The sequence below is a fragment of the Dysidea avara genome, chromosome 1 (genome assembly GCF_963678975.1).
Source record: "Dysidea avara chromosome 1, odDysAvar1.4, whole genome shotgun sequence".
NCBI lineage: Eukaryota > Metazoa > Porifera > Demospongiae > Dictyoceratida > Dysideidae > Dysidea > Dysidea avara.
Window position 1 is genome coordinate 55,093,358 of NC_089272.1, and position 22,766 is coordinate 55,116,123.

The 22,766-nt window shown below is 38.7% G+C and overlaps 1 protein-coding gene across 3 annotated transcripts in view; it reads left to right on the plus strand.

Annotated features, from left to right (window-relative positions):
- The window catches only part of LOC136269411 (collagen alpha-1(I) chain-like), a 77,060-nt gene extending 54,763 nt beyond the window's left edge, over nucleotides 1-22,297 (plus strand). For all 3 annotated transcript variants that reach the window (XM_066064981.1, XM_066064972.1, XM_066026211.1), the window contains one exon: nucleotides 21,980-22,297. In XM_066064981.1, coding sequence (XP_065921053.1) covers nucleotides 21,980-22,164 — 185 coding nt within the window. In that variant the 3' untranslated portion in view covers nucleotides 22,165-22,297. The remainder of the gene's footprint in view (nucleotides 1-21,979) is intronic.
- Nucleotides 22,298-22,766: the final 469 nt, after the last annotated feature.

Consider the following 22,766-nt stretch of genomic DNA (forward strand, 5'->3'; position numbering starts at 1 on the left):
TTCTGGTCCCAGAACAATAGTTATTTTTCAGGCACAGATCACGTGATCTTATAATGCCAGGAGATGAGCCAGGAAATGGCCGCCACCTCTGGGATAGAAGTGGGAAGTGTATTTGAGTCATTTTCAGTCTTAGAAGAAGAGATCAAGAAGTACCAGAAGCATCACCATGTTCAGTTTTACACCAGAGATAGCAGGAAGATTAAGACAGCCAAGCAGAGAGCGCCTAACAGAAGCAACTTGGTATATTCCAAAATAACTTATTGCTGCATTGAGGGTGGGAAGGATTATAAATTTCAAAGCATAGGAGAGCGTCCCAACAAATTGTAAGTTCATTGTACAGTGCACTGTGGGTATAGTGAGTCTAATTATTATTATTTTTTTAGCAACACATCAAAAACAAAATAACAATTGTTCTAATCAATAAGAGTACAGCTCTCCACTAAACGTAGCTCAGTGGAGACAGCAGGGAGCTCTCGCTCTTGACTGCAGCTTTCTGCTCCCATGAATGGCCAGTACAATGGAATGTAATAGTGAAAATGGTAAAACACAGCACATCCAGGAGAGTGTCTGGCTGTAAGAGGTATTGTGCTTCTGTGATAATAGATCTGCCAGACAGTTGTAGAAAATAGTAGCCTCCTTGCCCAAACCACCAAAAGTTGAATAAACAAGCTGTGGGATGAAAGATTCACAGTCAACATTACGTATACAATCCCCATATTCTCACTTCTTCTCGAGCTCATGTTGACAAAAAAGGGAAGCAACCCGCGTCTGATAATAACTTGGTGCATTGGGATGGAAAACCCTGTCAAGCCACCATGTCGACAAATCATGGCATGATCAACACTAAATGAAGTTCCGCACATACGGTGACTTGGAATATTTGCTAGTTTCCAGCCATACCTCAGACACAGTACATCTCTAAATTCTTGTTTGTTCAAATGAAATCTCTACATGCTCTTGAAGTGGAAGAGCAGTTAACCAAAGCGAAGAGCATTTAACATAGATTATTCAATGTTCGTTGAAGCTAAGGATCTACATGAGACTTGATATTGGCTAAGCTAGAAGTCATTATTTGTTGTCTGGACTGACGGATGGTAGAGCAAGTCTGTTGAAGGCAAGGGATATGAAAGTCCTCAGTTTGCTGTTGTATCATAGCAGCTAAACTAGCACTCAGCAACCTAAATGATGAAAACTGGGAATCATAGTGAGTTGAATCATTTATGCAGCTACAGTAGCTATTAATATTGTCCCCAACAGTGTGTTTTGGGAAAAAGTTTATTCTTGCAGGAGTTACTGTAGTGTTGTCTGTAATATTAATACCAAACAAGCACTCAATTTTTTTGGGCATAACTGGGCAATGCAATATGGAAAATATTGATACCACCAGTATGATACAGTGAGTATCAATACTCAATTCCGATACTGATACAGGTAGCTCACATGATCAATCAGTAAGATGTAATGGCAAGTGACAGTTATGTTGAACATTGTTAGATTGCACTTTAATGCTTGATAAGCTAGATACCTAAAGTACTGTTTGTGCTTATGGCTAGCAAAAAAGTTGTGTTATATACCTTCATTTCAGCTATTACTCCATTTGCCCTATCTTATGTGGTAAAGCAGATTGATTTGGCCAACCACGTTAAGTTAAAGGCAAGTGTAGGTGGTACATATAAGTGTGAGTCATCAAGCAAAGTAAAAGTTTCTGCATCTTCAGAGGATTGTATTTGCTCTTTCAGTAAAGCAATGCAGCTGCCGTGTAAGCATATATTTGCTGTTTTCCTGAATGCCAATTTACCACTGTTTCAGCCTACATTGTGTGCAGAGCGTTGGACTCTAGAGTACTACAGATCAAGCCAGCTTATTTTACAAGATCAGAATGAACAGGATTCGTATGATGACAATGGAGATTCCTTTCATGTTAGCATGGTTATGCAACCAAAGCGTGGAGTGCTTTTTCAGCATGAGAAGTTTAGGAAAGCAATAGTGTTGCTCAGAAATTGGCTACCTTAGCATCAGAAGTATCCATGGAGGAGTTTAAATCAAGGCTTGCCTGTTTAGAAGAGATTACAAAAATTTGTGAACAAGGTGGTCATTTATCAGTTGAATGTTGTGATGAAGTAGAAGCTAATGAAGGTTAGAAATCATACAATTTAATATTAGATAATTGTTTTGACCTGTTGACTTCACCATGCAAATGATTAAGGTTGAAGTTTTAAGTGAATAAATTTTAGTATGCATGAAAGTAATCTGTTACTACGTATATAACTGATATCAAGTGCAACCATCAGAGCACGCACATTTTTATGAACTACTTTAATTCATATAATTTTCCAGTACAAATTTATTTAATCTACGTGTATATCTAAATCTAATCCAAAACAGCCAAGCTGTAAAAAAAGTGTGCGGCAATCAAAAAGGCTATGGTGAAAAAAGATGTGAAATCCAAGGTGGCGGCCAAGAAATGGCTGTGATGGTAGGTTAATGGTAAAAAGTTTAATAACAATTCAGGTGAATTTTGAGCGGCACAAAAATTCACTTGAATTGTTGTTATTAAATGTTTTACCATTAACCTACCATCACAGTCATTGCTTGGCCGCCACCTTGGATTTCACATCTTTTTTCACCAGAGCCTTTTTGAGGGCTGCACACTTATTTTTACAGCTTGGCTGTTTTGGATTAGATTTCATTTCTTTTTGTATTTGTATACCCCAAAGCCGGCCTATGGCCGGCTTTGGGACTTTTTTAACCTATCTATTTTTCTTTACCACAGGAAGAAGAAAAGATGAAGTAGATGTATTTTAAATATTTTATCAGTAAATGTACAAAATATAATAATATAATACATATATTGATTACAGAAATCTCCATGGTGGTTTCTTTGTAACTGAACACTCTACAAGGTGACTTCTTCTAGATGCTCTCTCTACAGGGTGAATTGTTTGTAGCTGAACGATCTATATGCAAGGTAACTTTTTCTAACTGATCTCTCTACAGGGTGATTTGTTTGTAGCTGAATTTTGTACAGGTGATTTGTTTGCAGCTGAACTCTTTACAGAATGGTTTCCTTGTAGCTGAACTCTCTACAAGGTAACTTCTTCTAACTGATCTTTCTACTGGGCAATTTGTTTGTGGCTGAGTTCTTTACAAAATGGTTTCTTTGTAGCTGAACTCTCTACAAGGTAACTTCTTCTAGCTGATCTCTCTACAGGGTGATTTGTTTGTAGCTGAACGATCTACAAGGTAACTTCTTCTAGCTGATCTCTCTACAGGGTGATTTGTTTGTAGCTGAATTCTGTACAGGTGATTTGTTTGCAGCTGAGCTCTTTACAGAATGGTTTCTTTGTAGCTGAGCTCTCTATAAGGTAACTTCTTCTAGCTGATCTCTCTACAGGGTGATTTGTTTGTAGCTGAGCTATTTACAAAATGGTTTCTTTGTAGCTGAACTCTCTACAAGGTAACTTCTTCTAGCTGATCTCTCTACAGGGTGATTTGTTTGTAGCTGAACTATCTACAAGATAACTTCTTCTAGCTGATCTCTCTACAGGGTGATTTGTTTGTAGCTGAATTCTGTATAGGTTATTTGTTTGCAGCTGAGCTCTTTACAGAATGGTTTCTTTGTAGCTGAGCTCTCTATAAGGTAACTTCTTCTAGCTGATGTCTTTACAGGGTCACTAGTTTGTAGCTGAATTCTCTACATGGTGGTTTCTTTGTAATTGAACTCTCTACAAGGTAACTTCTTCTAGCTGATCTTTCTACAGGGTGATTTTTTTGTAGCTGAATTCTGTACAGGTGATTTTTTTGCAGCTGAGCTCTTTACAGAATTGTTTCTTTGTAGCTGAACTCTCTACAAGGTAACTTCTTCTAGCTGATGTCTCTACAAGGTCACTAGTTTGTAGCTGAGCTCTCTACATGGTGGTTTCTTTGTAACTGAACTCTGTGCAAGGTGTCTTCTTCTAGCTGATCTTTCTACAGGGTGATTTGTTTGAAGCTGAACTCTCTACAAGGAAACTTCTTCTAGCTGATCTCTCTACAGGGAGATTTTTTTGTAGCTGAACTCTCTACAGGTGATTTGTTTGTAGCTGAACTCTCTACATGATGGTTTCTTTGTAGCTGAACTCTCTACAAGGTAACTTCTTCTAGCTGATCTCTCTACAGGAAGATTTGTTTGTAGCTGAACTCTCTACATGATGGTTTCTTTGTAGCTGAATTCTCTGCAAGGTAACTTCTTCTATTGATCTCTCTACAGGGCGATTTGTTTGTAGCTGAACTCTCTACGTGGTGGTTTCTTTGTAGCTGAACTCTACAAGGTGATTTCTTCTAGCTGAACTATCTCTTTCCATAGTTGCATGAACTCCCTACATGGTAACTTCTTCTAGCTGATCTCTCTACAGGGTGAATTGTTTGTAGCTGATCTCTCTACAGGGTGACTTGTTTGTAGCTGATCTCTATACAGGTTACTTGTTTCTAGCTGATCTTTTGAATTCTCTTCAGGGTGACTGCTCTATTAGGATGACTGCTCTATTAGAGTATCTCGATCTCGCACTTGCTGTACCAAGTTGGATTTCGTGTTATAACTCCGTGGCTTTAAGTCTGATTCTTCTACACCATTGATGAGCCTTTCTAAGATGATTACTCCATCTGTACAACGATTTTCAAAGCATTACCCCGAGCAGTTTATCTGGTAGGCGTGGCAAGCAGTCGTTTTTTTTATTAGCTAATCTCGATTGCATAATTATTACATGCTGTTGGGTTTTTCGTTGTATCTTCCTGGTTTTTAGCTCGATTTCTTTCAAACTACAAAAGGTTTGAGGTTCAATAGTTAACCTATTCACCCACCGATTTTCAGCTTTTCCCCATACGCGGTTTACCCTGTAGGCTTGACAACATATTGGTATTATTTTCGTGAATAATCGCTCATAACTCTTTGCCTGTTTATCATATTCCAGCCAAAGTTAGTACCGAGATGCTCCTTTATATCCCCCTTCTGTGTGCCAAATTTCAAGGAAATTGGATATGGCATTCGCGTTTTATAGCAGTTTTTGTAAGTGTGCGACAAGAGGAAGAAAATAAGAAGAGAAAAAGGAATGAAGAAACTAAGCCAATTTTTGTGAAGTCGCATATCTCGGGAACTCGTGAACAATTTTGCACAAATTTGGAATGTTGAGTGCTGAAGTTGGAGGGCACGTCCACAGCAAACATCGTCTTGTTTCATCAAGGAAACACAGAGCTACGGAGGTGCGAAAATTGTGTTTTCTTTATTCCTGTCAATATACTCACGGGTGTTGCACGCCGACTTCTTGGGCCACACGACACACTACTGTGTGTCTTGATACTTATGTAGTAACATTAATTTTGATGTTGTAGTCCAGCATTCAAAGTTTTGTGAAACAGCATTTGTTCCTGTGTAAACCTTGTCTCAAACCAGATAGCTTCTAAGTGAAATATGCAGTTTAGCAGTAAAATGTGGTGTGCTATACCTAGTATAAAAAGGAGAACCATGCTATGTACTGTTGGTTATACTTTTTAGCTAATCAGCAGAATTTGGTCACTGCTCACATGTATGCAGTGCTGTGATTAACACTAACTGTGTAATATTGTGGCAGTTTTTCTGCAAAGGACACATCAACTTTTGACAATTCATAACTTCAGAGAGATTGAACAAAGCTAATGACTTCCAATCTGTCAGCATCAACATAGCTGTGTGTTGGAGATCCATTTTCGCTAATTTGGTTTACCAAGTTTTGATGATCTGTGATTTTAAACTTAGTCCTTTGATAAGTTACTTTATTTTCTGTTTGTGTATGCAGGACCATGAACATGCAGTTATCAAATTTGCACTTATTCAGTTCAGCACCTTCAACATTGATAGTGCACCAAGTGTATTTTAGTCCACCTCCCCATAAAGTGTTTACAAAAATGTTATAATAATGGAAGAAGAGACTCTATCTGAATGTTATGTAATGTTTAGTTTTATAGTGACAATAATAGCTTTAGCATTAATGCCTTGTAGCATGCATTGCTGCTAGTAATGCTATGCCAAATATGTGTCTACTGTCTTTAGATGAATTGAGCAGTACTGCTGACACTTTTCAGGCAGCATGTGGTAATGCATAAAAAACAAGTATCAACTTTGTCAAATCGTTGTTATTAATAATTAACTGTCAAGTGAATAAAACTGGTCCTTTGAAAACATTGACATGCTCTATTCATTTAATATATCGTGATATAAGTCCCATGGTATTGTGATTATTGTGATATTAAATTTTTCGTATCATGGCATCACTAATGTGTATATCAAATGATACAGTCGTACCATTTAATAAGTAGGAATCCAGGTGATATTTTTGCGCGCCGCCCAAAATTCCGCCTTTAAAAATCACCCTAGAGTTATCTTACGAAACGAAAATCACCTTTATGGAATAATACTAGTCCATATAATACATAAACAGCATTAATTATACAACAAAATGCTTACAGGTGGCCGGATGCAGAATTTTAAAAATTGCCAAAACTTGGAATTTTAGACTGACTGCCTGACTGACTGACTGCATTTGCATGCCTAGAGGCCAAATGAAGCAGTGCACGGCCACCATTTTATGCCACTGCCACAATAACAAACTCACCAGTGGGATGTGCCTTTTGGGGTTCCGACAAGTGTGTGCCCTCTGCACCTTGTCTTCCCTTTTATCTTCAATCAGGCTGCTTGTCTTCTTCATCCATATCGAGGCGTTAATTTTCTGTATCAACACTTTCTTCAAGCAGCATAATAGACGCCACAAGATTATGTACGGTGCTTAGACTACGCTACTGTATGGAGGAATAGATCGATATTTCTACTTATATTAGGCATTCCAGCCCAATTTTTAAATTTTGGAAAAACGGGCTTTTATATGCTCAATAGATAGAGTAGTGATTGCCGATCTCAGAAATGTATAGTTTTGTTGGATTGCAATTAGCTACTTTGGCATGCACAGTGCTTAAAAACTGAAAAAAGTACATTTTTTTCTCCGGGGCTCCCCATACATTTTAAAGGGGAAAATGGCACAGTTGAATCAGGAAGCCATCTAGCAATCTGGGATATCTTGAAACTGCAGTTGCTTCTAGTTGCAAGCTTGTACATGTAATGAGAGTAACTTCAGGTCTTACTGAATCTCAGCGGTCTTTGTATGCTTTGTGGTGAGCAAATATGCTTCACCTACTGCACACTTCTCAATACAATGGTGTATATCCATAGGCAAGTGACTTCTCAAGTTGGTAAAACATCATGTTAACAACTTATAAAGGTAAACAACTAAAGTGGAGGTGCCACAATGATGCAACAATACCAAAGGTGGAATTGTGGTTTCAATTATGGCATTGTTATGCCGACTTTGAAGTGGTTTATACTTTTGAGCTGATGACACAGCCATCAGAAAATTGCTCTGAAGCAGAAAATCGCTAACCCTAGTGAAGTAACTACGCACTTTAAAGTAAGCACCAATAACTACCTTTCACCCAACAGTAGGTTTTTTAAAGTTTTAAAGTATTCTACATACATTACAATGTTTGAAAAGATTACAAAACAACACAAAACTTACTTATATGTAACGCGCATGATAAAACTAAGATTTTCATGATGATTAGCGTGTGGACAAACCCCACAGCGATTTTCATCCTCATTGGAGTACGGACAATGGAGCAATCCCAAGTTTAACACGAGTTATCATTTTGTGCCAGGGTTCTATTTGGGAATATACGGAGAACATTTTTATTCAAAATCTTGGATACTGGAATGCCTACTTATATAATCTATGATGGAGGCTACTGTATGGAGGTACTGGTACTGGATAGCTTTCACGATAGGTCACAGGATCATGCCCATTCCTCATTCTATGCATTATTGATCTATCAATCGAAACCACGATGACACACCCCTTTTGCACTAGCTGTATTTCAGTGACCACACACCTTCAATTTGGAAGGCTGACTCGAGATACTTTATAATTGATCAAAACCACGTCCCTTTTTGGGCAAGCGCACATCTTTGCTGACTCAAGATACTCTAACACAGCAGTCACCCTAACAGAACAGTCACAGGTTTATAGCTAGCTGTATGCCTTAACAAAAAACTAGTATATAAGTGTAAAAATAAAGTAGAAATCCATTTGCAAGTGATAAAAAGTAGTGAAACAAGAGATGAACAATGGTAGCTATTACAGCATAGCTTGGTGGGAAATTCCTACTTTGGCATTGAACACAAAGTGCATATGTGACCGGATTTCATATAACCAGGCTTCCACACACACACAAAATCAAACTTACGTTTTTACCAGAAATGGATTGCTGGTCTAATACACTATCATATTCCACACTGTGCTTCCTTCAGGACTGGCAAGTCTGGTTTCTGTAGCAGCTTTCTGCCGACCCTGTCAAAACCACGAGTGGGAGATTGGCGCCATTAAATGGCCATGGCTTTGTGATAATGGTGTGTAGTGAGCTGGGACTTCACAGAGAGCTCGCCAATATTGTTCTCAGTCAATTTGGAGTGATTTGAGGGCCATGTAGGGCCATGGAGAGCCCAAACTTGGCCTCTGGATTCCTTACTTCATTGTATACTCCTATATTAAGCCTACCCACCACCCCCCACCCTCCCACTCTATTACTACCACCTGTGATATTATTACCCACTCGAAAAAAGCTGCCCAAAACAGGGCAAATTTTGAATATCAGAAATTTATACACTCACTCAGTGATAGCTAGTAAATAGATGAATAATTAGTGCAAATTTTGTTTGCACAGTTGTAGGCACTGGGAAGTTATTACACAATGATTACTTAAAATCACCATATCTCCTAACGAAGCTTTGTGCGTTGAAGCCTAGTTTTGCCAAATTCAGTCACAAATAATGGCTATGTCATGCCAAAGTAGGCCGAGCTATGCTGTAATAGCTATCATTGTTCATCTCTTGTTTCACTACTTTTTATCACTTGCAATTGGATTCCTACTTTATTTTTAAATTTATAATTTTTAATATAATAGTGGGTGCTTAAAGACTTTGAGAAAGAAATGACAAGTAAGATCACAGAATTATATTCATTGTATTTACCTCTGAAATTAAGAACTGGCTGTATTTAAAACTCTATACCTCATTTCAGTTGCTATACAGCTACACTTTTTAAGCTTAGTAATATAAGCACTTCTAAAAATGCATAAAGATGATTTGATTTCGTCTTTGTCTGTGGTAAAAGAAGGGGATACAAGCAAATACTCATCCAGCAATATATATTTGTATATTCATGGCGAGCATAATGAGTCAAGTTTCAATTCTGTACTTCATCGTATTCATAAATTATTAAGTAAAAATCTGTCACTTATTTACAGTATAGAACTGTTCCTCTGAATGTTATTGCTGTATTAGGCTGGAACTTCGCAAGAGGATACACTAAGTATAAATATTTAATGATAGAGTTTCAAAACTGCAAAATTATGTCAGATCAATCTTGTATAGTCAAGTAATAAAATAGCCAAAATACAAGTTCTGTATATTATGGTATAGTGTCAATACTCTGCATGATTCCTATGACTTATATAGCCATATATTTCTTTATAGTGGGTCTTTAGCACATGCTCTATGATTTTCTGCTTGACATTTTGCCTCAATTATGTGTATCTATATAGAAATCTATATCTAATCCAAAACAGCCAAGCTGTAAAAAAAGAGTGCGGCCCTGAGAAAGGCTATGGTGAAAAAAGATGTGAAATCCAAGGTGGCGGCCAAGAAATGGCTGTGATGGTAGGTTAATGGTAAAAAAAATTTAATAACGACAATTCAGGTGAATTTTGTGCCGCTTTAATAACAACAATTCAGGTGAATTTGGTGCCGCTTGGTCTTGGCACAAAATTCACCTGAATTGTCGTTATTAAAATTTTTACCATTAACCTACCATCACAGCCATTTTTTGGCCGCCACCTTGGATTTCACATCTTTTTTCACCATAGCCTTTCTCAGGGCCGCACTCTTTTTTTACAGCTTGGCTGTTTTGGATTAGATTTCACTTCTCTTTGTATTTGTATACCCCAAAGCCAGCCTATGGCCGGCTTTAGGGCTTTTTAACCTGTCATTTTTTCTTTACTACAGGAAGAAGAAAAGATGAAGCAGGGAGATTTCTTTGTAGCTGACCTCTCTGCAAGGTGACCATTCTAGCTGATCTCTCTACCAGATGACTTGTTTGTAGCTGAACTCTCTACAGGGTGGTTTGTTTGTAGCAGAATTCTCTACAGGGCGATTTGTTTGCAGCTAAACTGCTGAACTCTCTACAATGTAACTTCTTCTAGCTGAGCTCTCTACGGGTGGCTTGTTTCTAGCTGATCTCTCTACAGGGTGACTTGTTTCTAGCTGAACTCTCTACAGGGTGATTTGTTTGTAGCTGAACTCTCTACAAGGTAACTTCTTCTAGCTGATCTTTCTACAGGGTGATTTGTTTGTAGCTGAATTCTCTACAAGGCAATTTGTTTTCAGCTGAACTCTCTACATGGTAGTTTCTTTGTAGCTGAACTCTCTACAATGTGACTTCTTCTAGCTGAACTCTCTACAGGGTGACTTGTTTCTAGCTGATATCTCTACAGTGTAACTTGTTTCTAGCTGAACTCTCTACAGGGTGATTTGTTTGTAGCTGAATTCTCTACAAGGTAACTTCTTCTAGCTGATCTTTCTACAGGGTGATTTGTTTGTAGCTGAATTCTCTACAGGGCAATTTGTTTGCAGCTGAACCCTGTACATGGTAGTTTCTTGTTGCTGAACTCTCTACAATGTAACTTCTTCTAGCTGAACTCTCTACAGGGTGACTTGTTTCTAGCTGATCTCTCTACAGTGTAACTTGTTTCTAGCTGAACTCTCTACAGGGTGATTTGTTTGTAGCTGAATTCTCTACAAGGTAACTTCTTCTAGCTGATCTTTCTACAGGGTGATTTGTTTGTAGCTGAATTCTCTACAGGGCAATTTGTTTGCAGCTGAACTCTCTACATGATAGTTTCTTGTAGCTGAACTCTCTACAATGTAACTTCTTTTAGCTGAACTCTCTACAGGGTGACTTGTTTGTAGTTGAACCATCTACAGGGTGATTTGTTTGTAGCTGAACTCTCTACAAGGTAGCTTCTTCTAGCTGATCTTTCTACAGGATGATTTGTTGGTCTCTACAGGGCAATTTGTTTGCAGCTGAACTCTCTACATGGTAGTTTCTTTGTAGCTGAACTCTCTACAACGTAATTTCTTTTAGCTGAACTCTCTACAGGGTGACTTGTTTCTAACTGAACTCTCTACAGGGTGATTTGTTTGTAGCTGAACTCTCTACAAGGTAACTTCTTCTAGCTGATCTTTCTACAGGGTGATTTGTTTGTAGCTGAATTCTCTACAGGGCAATTTGTTTGCAGCTGAACTCTGTACATGGTAGTTTCTTTGTAGCTGAACTCTCTACAATGTAACTTCTTCTAGCTGAACTCTCTACAGGGTGATTTGTTTGTAGCTGAACTCTCTACAAGGTAACTTCTTCTAGCTGATCTTTCTACAGGATGATTTGTTTGTCTCTACAGGGAAATTTGTTTGCAGCTGAACTCTCTACATGGTAGTTTCTTTGTAGCTGAACTCTCTACAACGTAATTTCTTCTAGCTGAACTCTCTACAGGGTGACTTGTTTCTAACTGAACTCTCTACAGGGTGATTTGTTTGTACTCTCTACAAGGTAACTTCTTCTAGCTGATCTTTCTACAGGGTGATTTGTTTGTAGCTGAATTCTCTACAGGGCAATTTGTTTGCAGCTGAACTCCGTACATGGTAGTTTCTTTGTAGCTGAACTCTCTACAATGTAAATTCTTCTAGCTGAACTCTCTAGAGGGTGACTTGCTTCTAGCTGATCTCTCTACAGGGTGACTTGTTTCTAGCTGAACTCTCTACAAGGTGATTTGTTTGTAGCTGAACTCTCTACAAGGTAACTTCTTCTAGTTGATCTTTCTACAAGGTGATTTGTCTGTAGCTGAATTCTCTACAGGGCAATTTGTTTGCTGCTGAACTCTCTACATGGTAGTTTCTTGTAGCTGAACTCTCTACAATGTAACTTCTTCTAGCTGAACTTTCTACAGGGTGACTTGTTTCTAGCTGAACTCTCTACAAGGTAACTTCTTCTAGCTGATCTTTCTACAGGGTGATTTGTTTGTAGCTGAATTCTCTACAGGGCGATTTGTTTGCTGCTGAACTCTCTACATGGTAGTTTCTTTGTAGCTGAACTCTCTACAATGTAACTTCTTCTAGCTGAACTCTCTACAGGGTGACTTGTTTCTAGCTTAACTATCTACAGGGTGATTTGTTTGTAGCTGAACTCTCTACAATGTAACTTCTTGTAGCTGAACTCTCTACAGGATGACTTGTTTCTAGCTGATCTCTGTACAGGGTGACTTGTTCCTAGCTGAACTCTCTACAGGTGATTTGTTTGCAGCTGAACTCTCTTACATGGTTGTTTCTTTGTAGTTGAACTCTCTACAAAGTGATTTCTTCTAGCTGATCTATCTACAGGATGACTTGTTTCTAACTCAACTCTCTACAGTGTGATCTGTTCATAGCGGAACTTTTTACTGGGTGATTTGTTTGCAGCTAAACTCTTTGCATGATTGTTTCTTTGTAACTGAACTCTCTACAAGGTAACTTCTTCTAGCTGATCTCTCTACAAGATGACTTGTTTCTAACTGAACTCTCTACAGTGTGATCTGTTCATAGCGGAGCTTTTTACTGGGTGATTTGTTTGCAGCTAAACTCTTTGGATGATTGTTTCTTTGTAACTGAACTCTCTACAATGTGACTTCTTCTAGCTGATCTCTCTACAGGATGACTTGTTTCTAACTGAACTCTCTACAAGGTAACTTCTTCTAGCTGATCTCTCTACAGGATAATTTGTTTGTAGCTGAATTCTCTACAGGGTGATTTATTTCAGCTGAACTCTCTACATGATGGCTTCTTTGTAGCTGAACTCTCTATTAGGTACCTTCTTCTAGCTGATCTGACTACAGGGTGACTTGTTTGTAGCTGAATTCCCTACAGAATAACTTGCAATGTAATATAACTGAGTAAATTATACATGCAGCTGAATGCTTTATTAGGGTGACTGTTCTATTAGAGTATCTCGATCTCGCATTTGCTGCACATAGTTGCCTTTCGAATCATAACTCAGTGATTTGTAATCCGATTCTTCTGTACTACTGCAAGAACTTTCTATGATGATTATTCCAGCTACATACTGATTTTCAGTTCATTGCTCTAAGCGGTTTGCCTGGTAGACACGAAAACTAATAGTTTTTTTATTCATAAAAATCGATCGCGTAATTTTGACACAGGTTGGGTTTTGTGTCATATCTCGATGGTCTTTATTCCGATTCCTTTCAAACCACAAAAAGGCACTCCTACGATGGTTGCTCCATCTACATATCAATTTTCAACTGATTCCTCCAAGGGGTTTACCCTGTAGGCGTGACAGACCTTCGACCTTATTTTACGCAAATAATCGGTCATAACTCCGTGAATGTTCATCGGATTCCTACCAAAGTTGGTACAGTGTTCCGCCTTAATGAGCCCTTTAAGTGTGCCAAATTTCAGCCCGATCCGAGCACGCATTCGTGTTTTATGGCGGATTTTGCGAAGTGTGCGAAATGAAGAAGTAGAAGAAAAAAACGAAGAAATTAAAACGAAATTTTGTTTGCTCGTATCTCGGAAATGGCTGGAGCGATTTTCTTCAAATTTGGTATGTAGACTCCCCTAACTGGGCGGCACGTCGCTAGCAAATTTGGTTCCAATGGGATAAGGGATCACAGAGCTACATAGGTGTGAAAATTGCATTTTCTTTCTTCCTGTTAATATACTCACGGTGTGGCGCGCCGGCTTCTTGGGCCGCACGACACACTATCGTGTGTCTTGATTTTTAACATGTGTGTGCTAATATGAAACTTTAATTTCATTTATTTCATTTGTCTCTGAATTAGTGATGTTGGAATGGTTTGTCCCCAAGTCATGTGTTGACAGAGCCATGGGTGATGGCTTACCCCTAGATGATGGTGATGAGATTGAAAGCAGACCTGCAATGTTTCCTAGCACATGTGTTGATGAGAATATTAACATTTTTAGAATCAGAAAGTACTTCACAGATGTTTCATGGAGCAAGGTGCTGAGCTATTGAGTCAAAAAGAAACATGAAATACTATTGCCAAGTCTGTGAACGTGATTTAGAAGAAGAGGAAGGATCAATGTCCATTTGTTGTCGTGGATGCTTGCAATGATTACACTTGTGTTGTGCTGGGTTAATGGCAGCTCCCAAACAGAGGGAATAGTTTTGCTCTTCATGCAGAAGTACTGCGCACTCTGGGAAAAATGCACTAGAGATGGAGTGGTATATAGCGACAAATAAACTTTTGTGAAAGCGAGACATCAAGAAAGCCAGTTCATTTGGCACTAAGTTCAAATGAAGATTCTCAAAGTGATGAACTGGGAGTGTTTAAAGTCACCTCTGGAGCTAAGGTATTTTATTCTGATTTTGATACCTTAAAAATCCCAACGGGTGGCTTAACAGAAGACTGATTAATGCTGGACAAGAACTGCTCAGAAAGAAATTACCAGAAATTAATGGTTGTCATGATGTTGGTAAAATGCAAACCAGTACTTTTGAAAGAGAAGAAGGAGAATTTGTACAGGTTTTACATTGTTTCAAATCTCACTGGGTGTTAGTAACAAATAAGAATTGCAAAGAAAAGCAAGTCATGGTCTATGATAGTAACTGTAGTAGAGATCTTTCATTGGACACCAAGAAAGCAGCAGCTTCCATGATTAGAACACCACACTCTTACAGTATTTCTTTTTGACATTTTCAGATGTGCAACAGCAGGAGGGTGGCTCTTGTTGTGGTCTGCTTGCTTTAGCATTTGCTTATTCATTGTGCAGTGGAGTTGATCCAGCTGCCATATTGTACAAACAAACCGAGCTTCGGTCTCATTTCCTACAATGCTTATAGAAGGGAACAATCAACAAATTTCTCAAGAAGATGTACTAAAAGTTCCAGGGAAAGCAATGCTACATAGAGTGAATGTTTATTGCTTGTGTTGCTTACCTTATACAAAAGACTCCATGATCACATGTGCAAAAGTGTTCCATGCTTTTCCATCACACTTGCGTGCTTGATGATATTAGTGTTGATCCCTCTGTGTGGCTTTGTACGTTTTGTACAAGTAGTAACTAGATACTGTACCATAAACGTGTGATTTTTTTGGAACATGTCAATTATATTAGTAGAGGTGTGTAGCTAACTTTTATGAAGTTACTGTGACATGAATACTCTAAAAGCGCATACGTAAATTAACTCGTGCAAATTTGCATTCTTTCAAATTAGCTGTAGCTAGATTTTGCACATTTGCATATAATTGCATGCACCAGTTAGCTAGAATTCACCCCCAGCACTTAGTACTTACCTCTACGTATGTGTCAAGTTATGCATGTACACCAGCACCCAACTTAGCTACGGAAGTGTAAACCTAAGCAGTGGCGCTTCTGGTATTTCTATATCTCTTCCTCTAAGACTAATAGACTTCCTGCTTCTATTCCGGAGTTGGTTGCGGCCATCTCCTGGCTTTATAAGATCACGTGATCTGTGCCAAAAAAAAACTTGTACCGGGACCAGAAGAATAGCAACTCTGTAGTTCATAATCATGGTGTAAAGCATTGAATTTACTTCACTAGAATTGTAAACTAACGTATAGCTTTAAATCCAATCTCAGAGCTTCTAAATCTCAAAACATTTTACAGGTATGCAATTTTCCCTTTTAGCTAAAATCACACAGCACAAAGCATAAAAGTAAGTTCATGATGCATGCACTGTAACAACTGCTGTGTTCCTAATGGGCCTTTGTCATGGCATCCCTTTGAAGCACTGTACTCCTGTTGTATTATGGTAACAAGGCTTTCACAAACTCTAAATGCTATGATGCAATGTACTGCATGTATACATATTTTATGTGACCAGATCTGCGAAAAGCCGATACAATCGTGCAGTTTTCGAATTCCTGTTTATTAAATATTTATAATGTACTTTGCCAAGTGTGCCCTCTGGAAAAGTGTCAGCCTCATATGCAAATAACTTTCGGAGTTACAGCCCTACAAAGTAGCAAGAACAGAAAAATTGACTCCCACATCATACCCTGACTACATACACCATACACCCCACCACACATGCATATACTCCCTCACCCAATGGGGTTGTGCCACCACAGCAGTTGGGTATTGATAATGATTTTGTAACCACACACACACAAGTAAAAAACACATTACACCATACACTACATTTACACTATTGTAATCGACAATTTGCATGAATGCTCAGGTGGCAGAGTGGGGACTAGCATAATAATAATAGGCTTAGCAAAAAAATTCAGAACTGCTCAGCCCAAGCAGCCCTAGGAAAAACCTGATGGCATTTTGTTGTGACCATCAGGGAAAAACCCAAAATAGCTCCACTCTCCCCATGTATGCAAAATGTGACAATGAGTTATGTAAAGTCCAAATTGCTGATCCACTTCATCGCCATCTGTCTCATCTAGAACAGAGCTAAGGAAAATAGGGAGGGTGGGTGGGAGCCAACCTGTACTAAATACGTGGCGTAGAATGAATTAAATCACACTATACTAACCTTATATACGTCCCTGCGTTACATGAGGCGTGATGCCACACATTATGTATTCTTGTGGGAGCTTATTTTCTGTCTAATTCACTACACTCAACTGCCAGAAAATACATCTCCCACATCATACCCTGACTACACCATACACCCCACCACACATGCATATACTCTCTCACCCAATGGGGTTGTGCCACCACAGCAGTTGGCTATTGATACATTAGGGCCACAAAGAATGTGTTACTCATTGAAGATACAATCCAATTTTTCTTGAAACCTCCAATTGGTTCTCCAGACTATCCTTCACATACCCATCTTTAGTATTGTCACTTTTCCATCTCCCGTGCCTCTTGAAAATACAGTCTGGCACATTGGCATTAGCTGCAGCAGTGGTACCTCCTAACCTCATACTGTGAAGGCCAAACTCTTGGGCTGGGAAACCCAGACTTTCCAACTACTTAAGATATAGATGGCGTAGGCAGGTGTAACTTATCTTTCCAGATTCTCGCAGACTCTCTCCATTCTTCGTATTTTGGATTACTCGGAATAGAAATCTGCTGTCACTTGTTGTCATTCCCACTCTCTGTAAGTAATGCTCAAACATAGCAACAGGGCAGGTCTGGGACCAAGTTCTGGCGATAACCACCTCATCACCCTGCCTCAACTGATCGTTCTTGCTGCACCTGATTCGAATTGACATCATCTCCCCATTGACAACAAAATCAGCTGGTGTGAGATCTACTAGCTCACTGAACCTTAGAAATGCAGCATACCCTAGAACGCATGAGGTTGCAAGCCTCAAATCAGACAAAGAACCTGACTGCTCAGCATCTCTAACAACTGCCCCAATCATCCCAATGGTCATTGGCTCATTTTTCACCACTGGCTTAGCTAAGGAACACTGCAGGCCTGCCAACATATTTTTCACCAGAAGGTGAGTTGCTGGTGAGGCTAATCCTGATATAGAGTGGACCCAAGACAACGCATTGTAGCTTCTTCTGCTGCTGACTTTGATCCCAATTGCTCACCAATGAACTGAAGATACAAGGCAAATTCGTGTGGCCTAGCTGGCTGAAATGGGTGGTAGCTTGTGTGCCACCACCCAGGTTTTCCACCTCCTGAAAGTACCACAGTACTTTTTAACAGTGCTGTCTGCACAGCTGTGCATTATTGTGTGCGGCAGCCTGCTGGCGAGGTCCTTTAACTCTGGGTCCTCTAGGTATTTCATGAGTAGCCAACTCCCATGTGCTAGCATACGTACCTACAGAACAAACCTTGCACATGTAGTGAAGTTACTCAGCTCAAGCAGATACTGGCTGCAGGCTGAATTCTTGTGGGGCCATGACACTGTGTACCCTGGGACTATAACTGATACAGCATGCTTTACCGAGATGAGACTGACCCACCTTATATTTCTAAGCTGTAACCAACACAGCATAAACCTCTGAACTGTGACCAACACAGTAATTTACCTCTAAACTGTTACTGACACAGCATAAGCTTCTACGCTGTGACCAACACAGCATATACCTCCAAACTGTGACCAATAAATAAGCCTTTGAGCTGTATATACCTCTGGGATGTGACCAACACATCCAAAGCCTTTGAGTTGTGACCAACACAGCATAAGCTTCTAAGCTGTGACCAACACAGCATAAACCTCTGAGCTGTGACCAACACAGCATAAGCCTCTGAGCTGTGACCAACACAGCATATAAGTCTCTGAGCTGTGACCAACACAACGTAAGCCTCTGAGCTGTGACCAACACAGCATAAGCCTCTGAGCTGTGACCAACACAACATAAGCCTCTAAGCTGTGACCAACACAGCATAAGCCTCTGAGCTGTGACCAACACAACATAAACCTCTAAGCTGTGACCAACACAGCATATAAGTCTTTGAGCTGTGACCAACACAACATAAGCCTCTAAGCTGTAACCAACACAGCATAAGCCTCTGAGGTGTGACCAACACAGCATAAGCCTCAACATACCATACTTTTGTGCAGCGATCGACAAGATATGCATTTACCGTTTGGCTGTCTGTCTACACATCTTTACACTTGCGACTCCTGTATTGGCCAGCTATGGCACCCCATTTTTATAACTACTTATAACTTAACAATGAAACCTGACAGCCAAGATTAGTGTATTTGGGAGGCCAAAGAATAAGTTTGAACCCGAATGGCTTGGTAAAATCAATGCATCACTTAGCGGCAATTCAAGCCATTCTATGATGAAATCTGCTGGTTCAGTGCCATTTGGGAACAGCAAGGGCCAGAATGGGGCAGAAACCCATCAGGGAACTATTAGAGTACCTTTAGCAGCTGCTACGTGTGCATGCCTAATCACCCTTGGGAGTAAGTAGACAGGTGGGAACAACCAGTTGTTGTTTACTTTTTAGTCTATTTATTTTGTCATCTGGTACTGAGAACTCACCTTTAGACAGGTCAATAAGAAATCCAAGCCATTCGATGCTATGGGAACGGTCCCACTGGCTCTTTTCTATGTTAACAACAAAACCAGCACTCTCCAAATCTCTTCACAGAGGCACTCTCCCTTATGGCTCTCTCTTTCCCACGTACAGCCACAATACTGTCATCCAGGTAAATAATAGCTTTTAGACCTCTACCTTTCCACAGCCGAATAAGTAGCCGTAGAAGCTTAGTAAATAAGTAGCAGGCACTAGAAAGCCTGAAGGGCAACACTGTAAAGACATAGAAAACTCCCTTCCACTGAAAACCTAGGAATTTATAACACTCAGGGTGGATGTCCACATGGTGATAACCCGATATGAGGTCAAATTTAAACAAGCATTCGTTCCTTTCAACATAAGGGCTGCTACATGCAAGTCTTCATATTTAAAGGTCAAGACATGCAGAAATTGGTTAACATACCTTAAGTTCAATACCAGACGTAATTCTCTGTACAAAGACCACATGTAATTAGGTTCTAAAGTGTACTTAAGGTTATGGGATACTGTAAACCCCACATGTACACTATCAATCATTTTTCATGATTAGGGGTTTGATTTTTCTTAATGCATTGTTATCAAATATTTATGCATTCTTAACTTCTCATTAATCGACATGGAATTCAAATGTTGTTATGGAAACATGAGTTGTCCCCATGCCAATTAGTGAAAACTATGAACCAAAAATCAGACCAATGAAGAACCATGAGAACTTACTAACAATTCTAAGATTTGAAGAACATCACTTGTGAGGGACTGACAAGAAGATTTGTGAATAATGTGTATAGTTGCTGAAATATGACTACAATGTGGCCTAAAGCAGGACACTGTGGTCGCCAAATTAATTTTTAAATTGATATCACAAGCACTAGAAACATTATTTCTAACAAATCGCTCCATCAGGACCTAGACAAGAAGCCAAGCTAGTAGTCTGTTTATACAAAATGTTAACAACTAGTTTGACAGTCCTGATTTTTGGTTCAGGAAAATATTGCCATTAGTCAGCAAAACTACGTATGCACTTACAGGTGCGCCAGTTGCTAAGTGTGTTGTATCTATGTTATCTTGTACTGTTATGTGTGTTTTCTTGTACCTTGTACGTACCTGTCCAGTCAGCACGCTATGATTCTCCCAACAATTTAAGCGTTACCAGCTGATACACAACACAACACCAAGCCCGCCTTAATTACATAATAAAATTTTTGTTTGACAGTCGCTCAGTATGTAACCTTAATGGTCTAATTGATCAGTCCACTTCATGGACACATTTTATAATGTACAGTACAAAGACCACCTCTGTTAATGGTAATATTGATAAGATCCAAACATGTATATATTTCATGACTCTTAGAAAAGGGTCAATGTCATCTTCCATACATTGGTACACACTTCACTCATGACAAGAAATCTGGCTATCTGTTTTGTTTTGTACCAGAATGTCACACAAAAATATTCCATGCAAGTGAAGAATAAGGTCTCATAAGGAGATTATGACCTTAAGTGCCTAGCACTTTTAGCTGACCTAGCTGTTTATGAAATAAGTGATCCTATTTTGGAAAACCATACATTTTGGCACATTGGTCTAATTTCTGTTTTATTGCTAACATGAAGCACTGAGTGGTTATCTACCTTGTGTGATAATTTTGTGATGATACAATGAAACATTCCAAAGATATGGATGATTTACTGTCTATGATAATACATAACAAACTAACTTTTCGATGTCAGTTTATAGTACTGTATAGTAATCTGGTGGGACAAACGATGACAAATCACTTTGTTGATGTAGATTTCCATCCCTACAATCTAAAATGGATAAAAAGGGGATCCTAGATGGTTCAATCATGTGCTGTTAGTGTTTTTCTTCAATTAAATCATGTGTATTATGGTCTAAAGAGAAAAATGTTTGGTTATATAGATGAACAAATCACCCAATTTGTAAGTTAATTGTTATCCTACAGAATGTGAAACTGATACATAGTCTGATATAATTAAATATATCTCCTAGATAAAAGAATGTATGGGTGTGAAACTTCACAGCAAGAAGACTTAATAGTTGCTTCATCAGAACGTGCGAAAAAAATAATTAAAAAAAAAATCTCTGGAGTTTTCCCACAAATTTTGCTTGTGCCCAAATATATGGTTTTCTAAAATATGGTCACATGATGTTTGGAACTTAGCTATTATTACAATATGAATAGGTGGTCTTTGTGAAGAGGGTGGTCTTTAAATGGTGACCATGAAGTAGTCTGGTCATTAAGTATGTCTTAGCCATTTTGAGATGTAATTGTAATGTGGTCTTTGTCTGGAGGTGGTCTTTGGTATTTAAGAGGTGGTCAATAAACAAGGGTTTTACTCTGGGTACATTTATACCGTAATTCACTTAAAAATTTTTCATAATAAAAATTTTCCTATGGTTTACGTGCATGACTGCTCTATTAGAGTATTTCGATCTTATGCAAAATATATTCATGTAAGAAATTTTCGTACAAGTACTTACATACGAAAATTATTTTATAATGAAAATAAAACTAATTACAGTAAGATAGTTTAACCATTCCTGTTTTCCATTTCCACTGTCTCCAATTGCCTCTTATTGGCTGACCTATACAACACCTTGTTAATAACCAGTTATTTGCACACCAGTGCACAACACTAGTGATTATAGCAGTGAAACAAGGGAGGTCGCCTACACCTGCAGATAAACTAGTAGACATTCAATCCCTAATTCATGCAGTCATGAATACAGAAGTAGGCCACTATTTTGTTCACTCTAATTTTTCTTTGTACTTCTTAATGGTAATGTGTGTATGTTCATTTTACAGAACTAAGTTGCCCACCTTTGAGGTGCTGCAAAGTATATTATTACTTTTACAAGGGTTCTTGCAAACATCATGCTGACATTATCTGCAATGATGGATTCAATTCTGCTGCTTGTGTTGGCAAAGAGTGGAGCTTTTTTTTTCTACCACCAGCAGAGTGTATAGACAGTCATGGTGACTATGTGTGACAGTGTGCATACTACCCTTAGGATTGTAGTACTTTTGATATTTTATATGTGGTATTCACAACTGGTACTAGCTGTGTACAATAGTTTGCTATTCATAGACTCCATTATAGTAATTAAAGAGCTGATTGTGTGAGATTATTATAGTAAGTTTATCATTCATATAACAATTATGAGATAATGAGTGAAGTTCTTTAGCATGTGAAAGTTCACAGATTTGACCACAGGGGCGGATCCTGACTAGTTTTCCTCCAGTTATACCTAGTAGTAATATGTCATAGTGAATAACTAATGATCACTCTCCAGCAAAGTTTCACCGTTAAATCTTACCATTAGGCTTTTAGAAATGCAATTGAAGTATTTCGGAGTAGTTTTAAACACTGTAAAAAAGTTTAACAATAATTATTTTGGTATTGAGTGGAGTAGCAGTTTCGGAGGTAAAATGAATGTTTTGCCACTATAAGTATTTGTAATAAGTGTTTCTTTGAATGATAAATGGATTTGGTTTACTAAGTTTAAGGTTATGGGAAACTGTAAACCCACATGTGTACAGATCCATGCATGGGTCCATGGAACCCGTTGAACCCCTCTCCCATGCTATAATC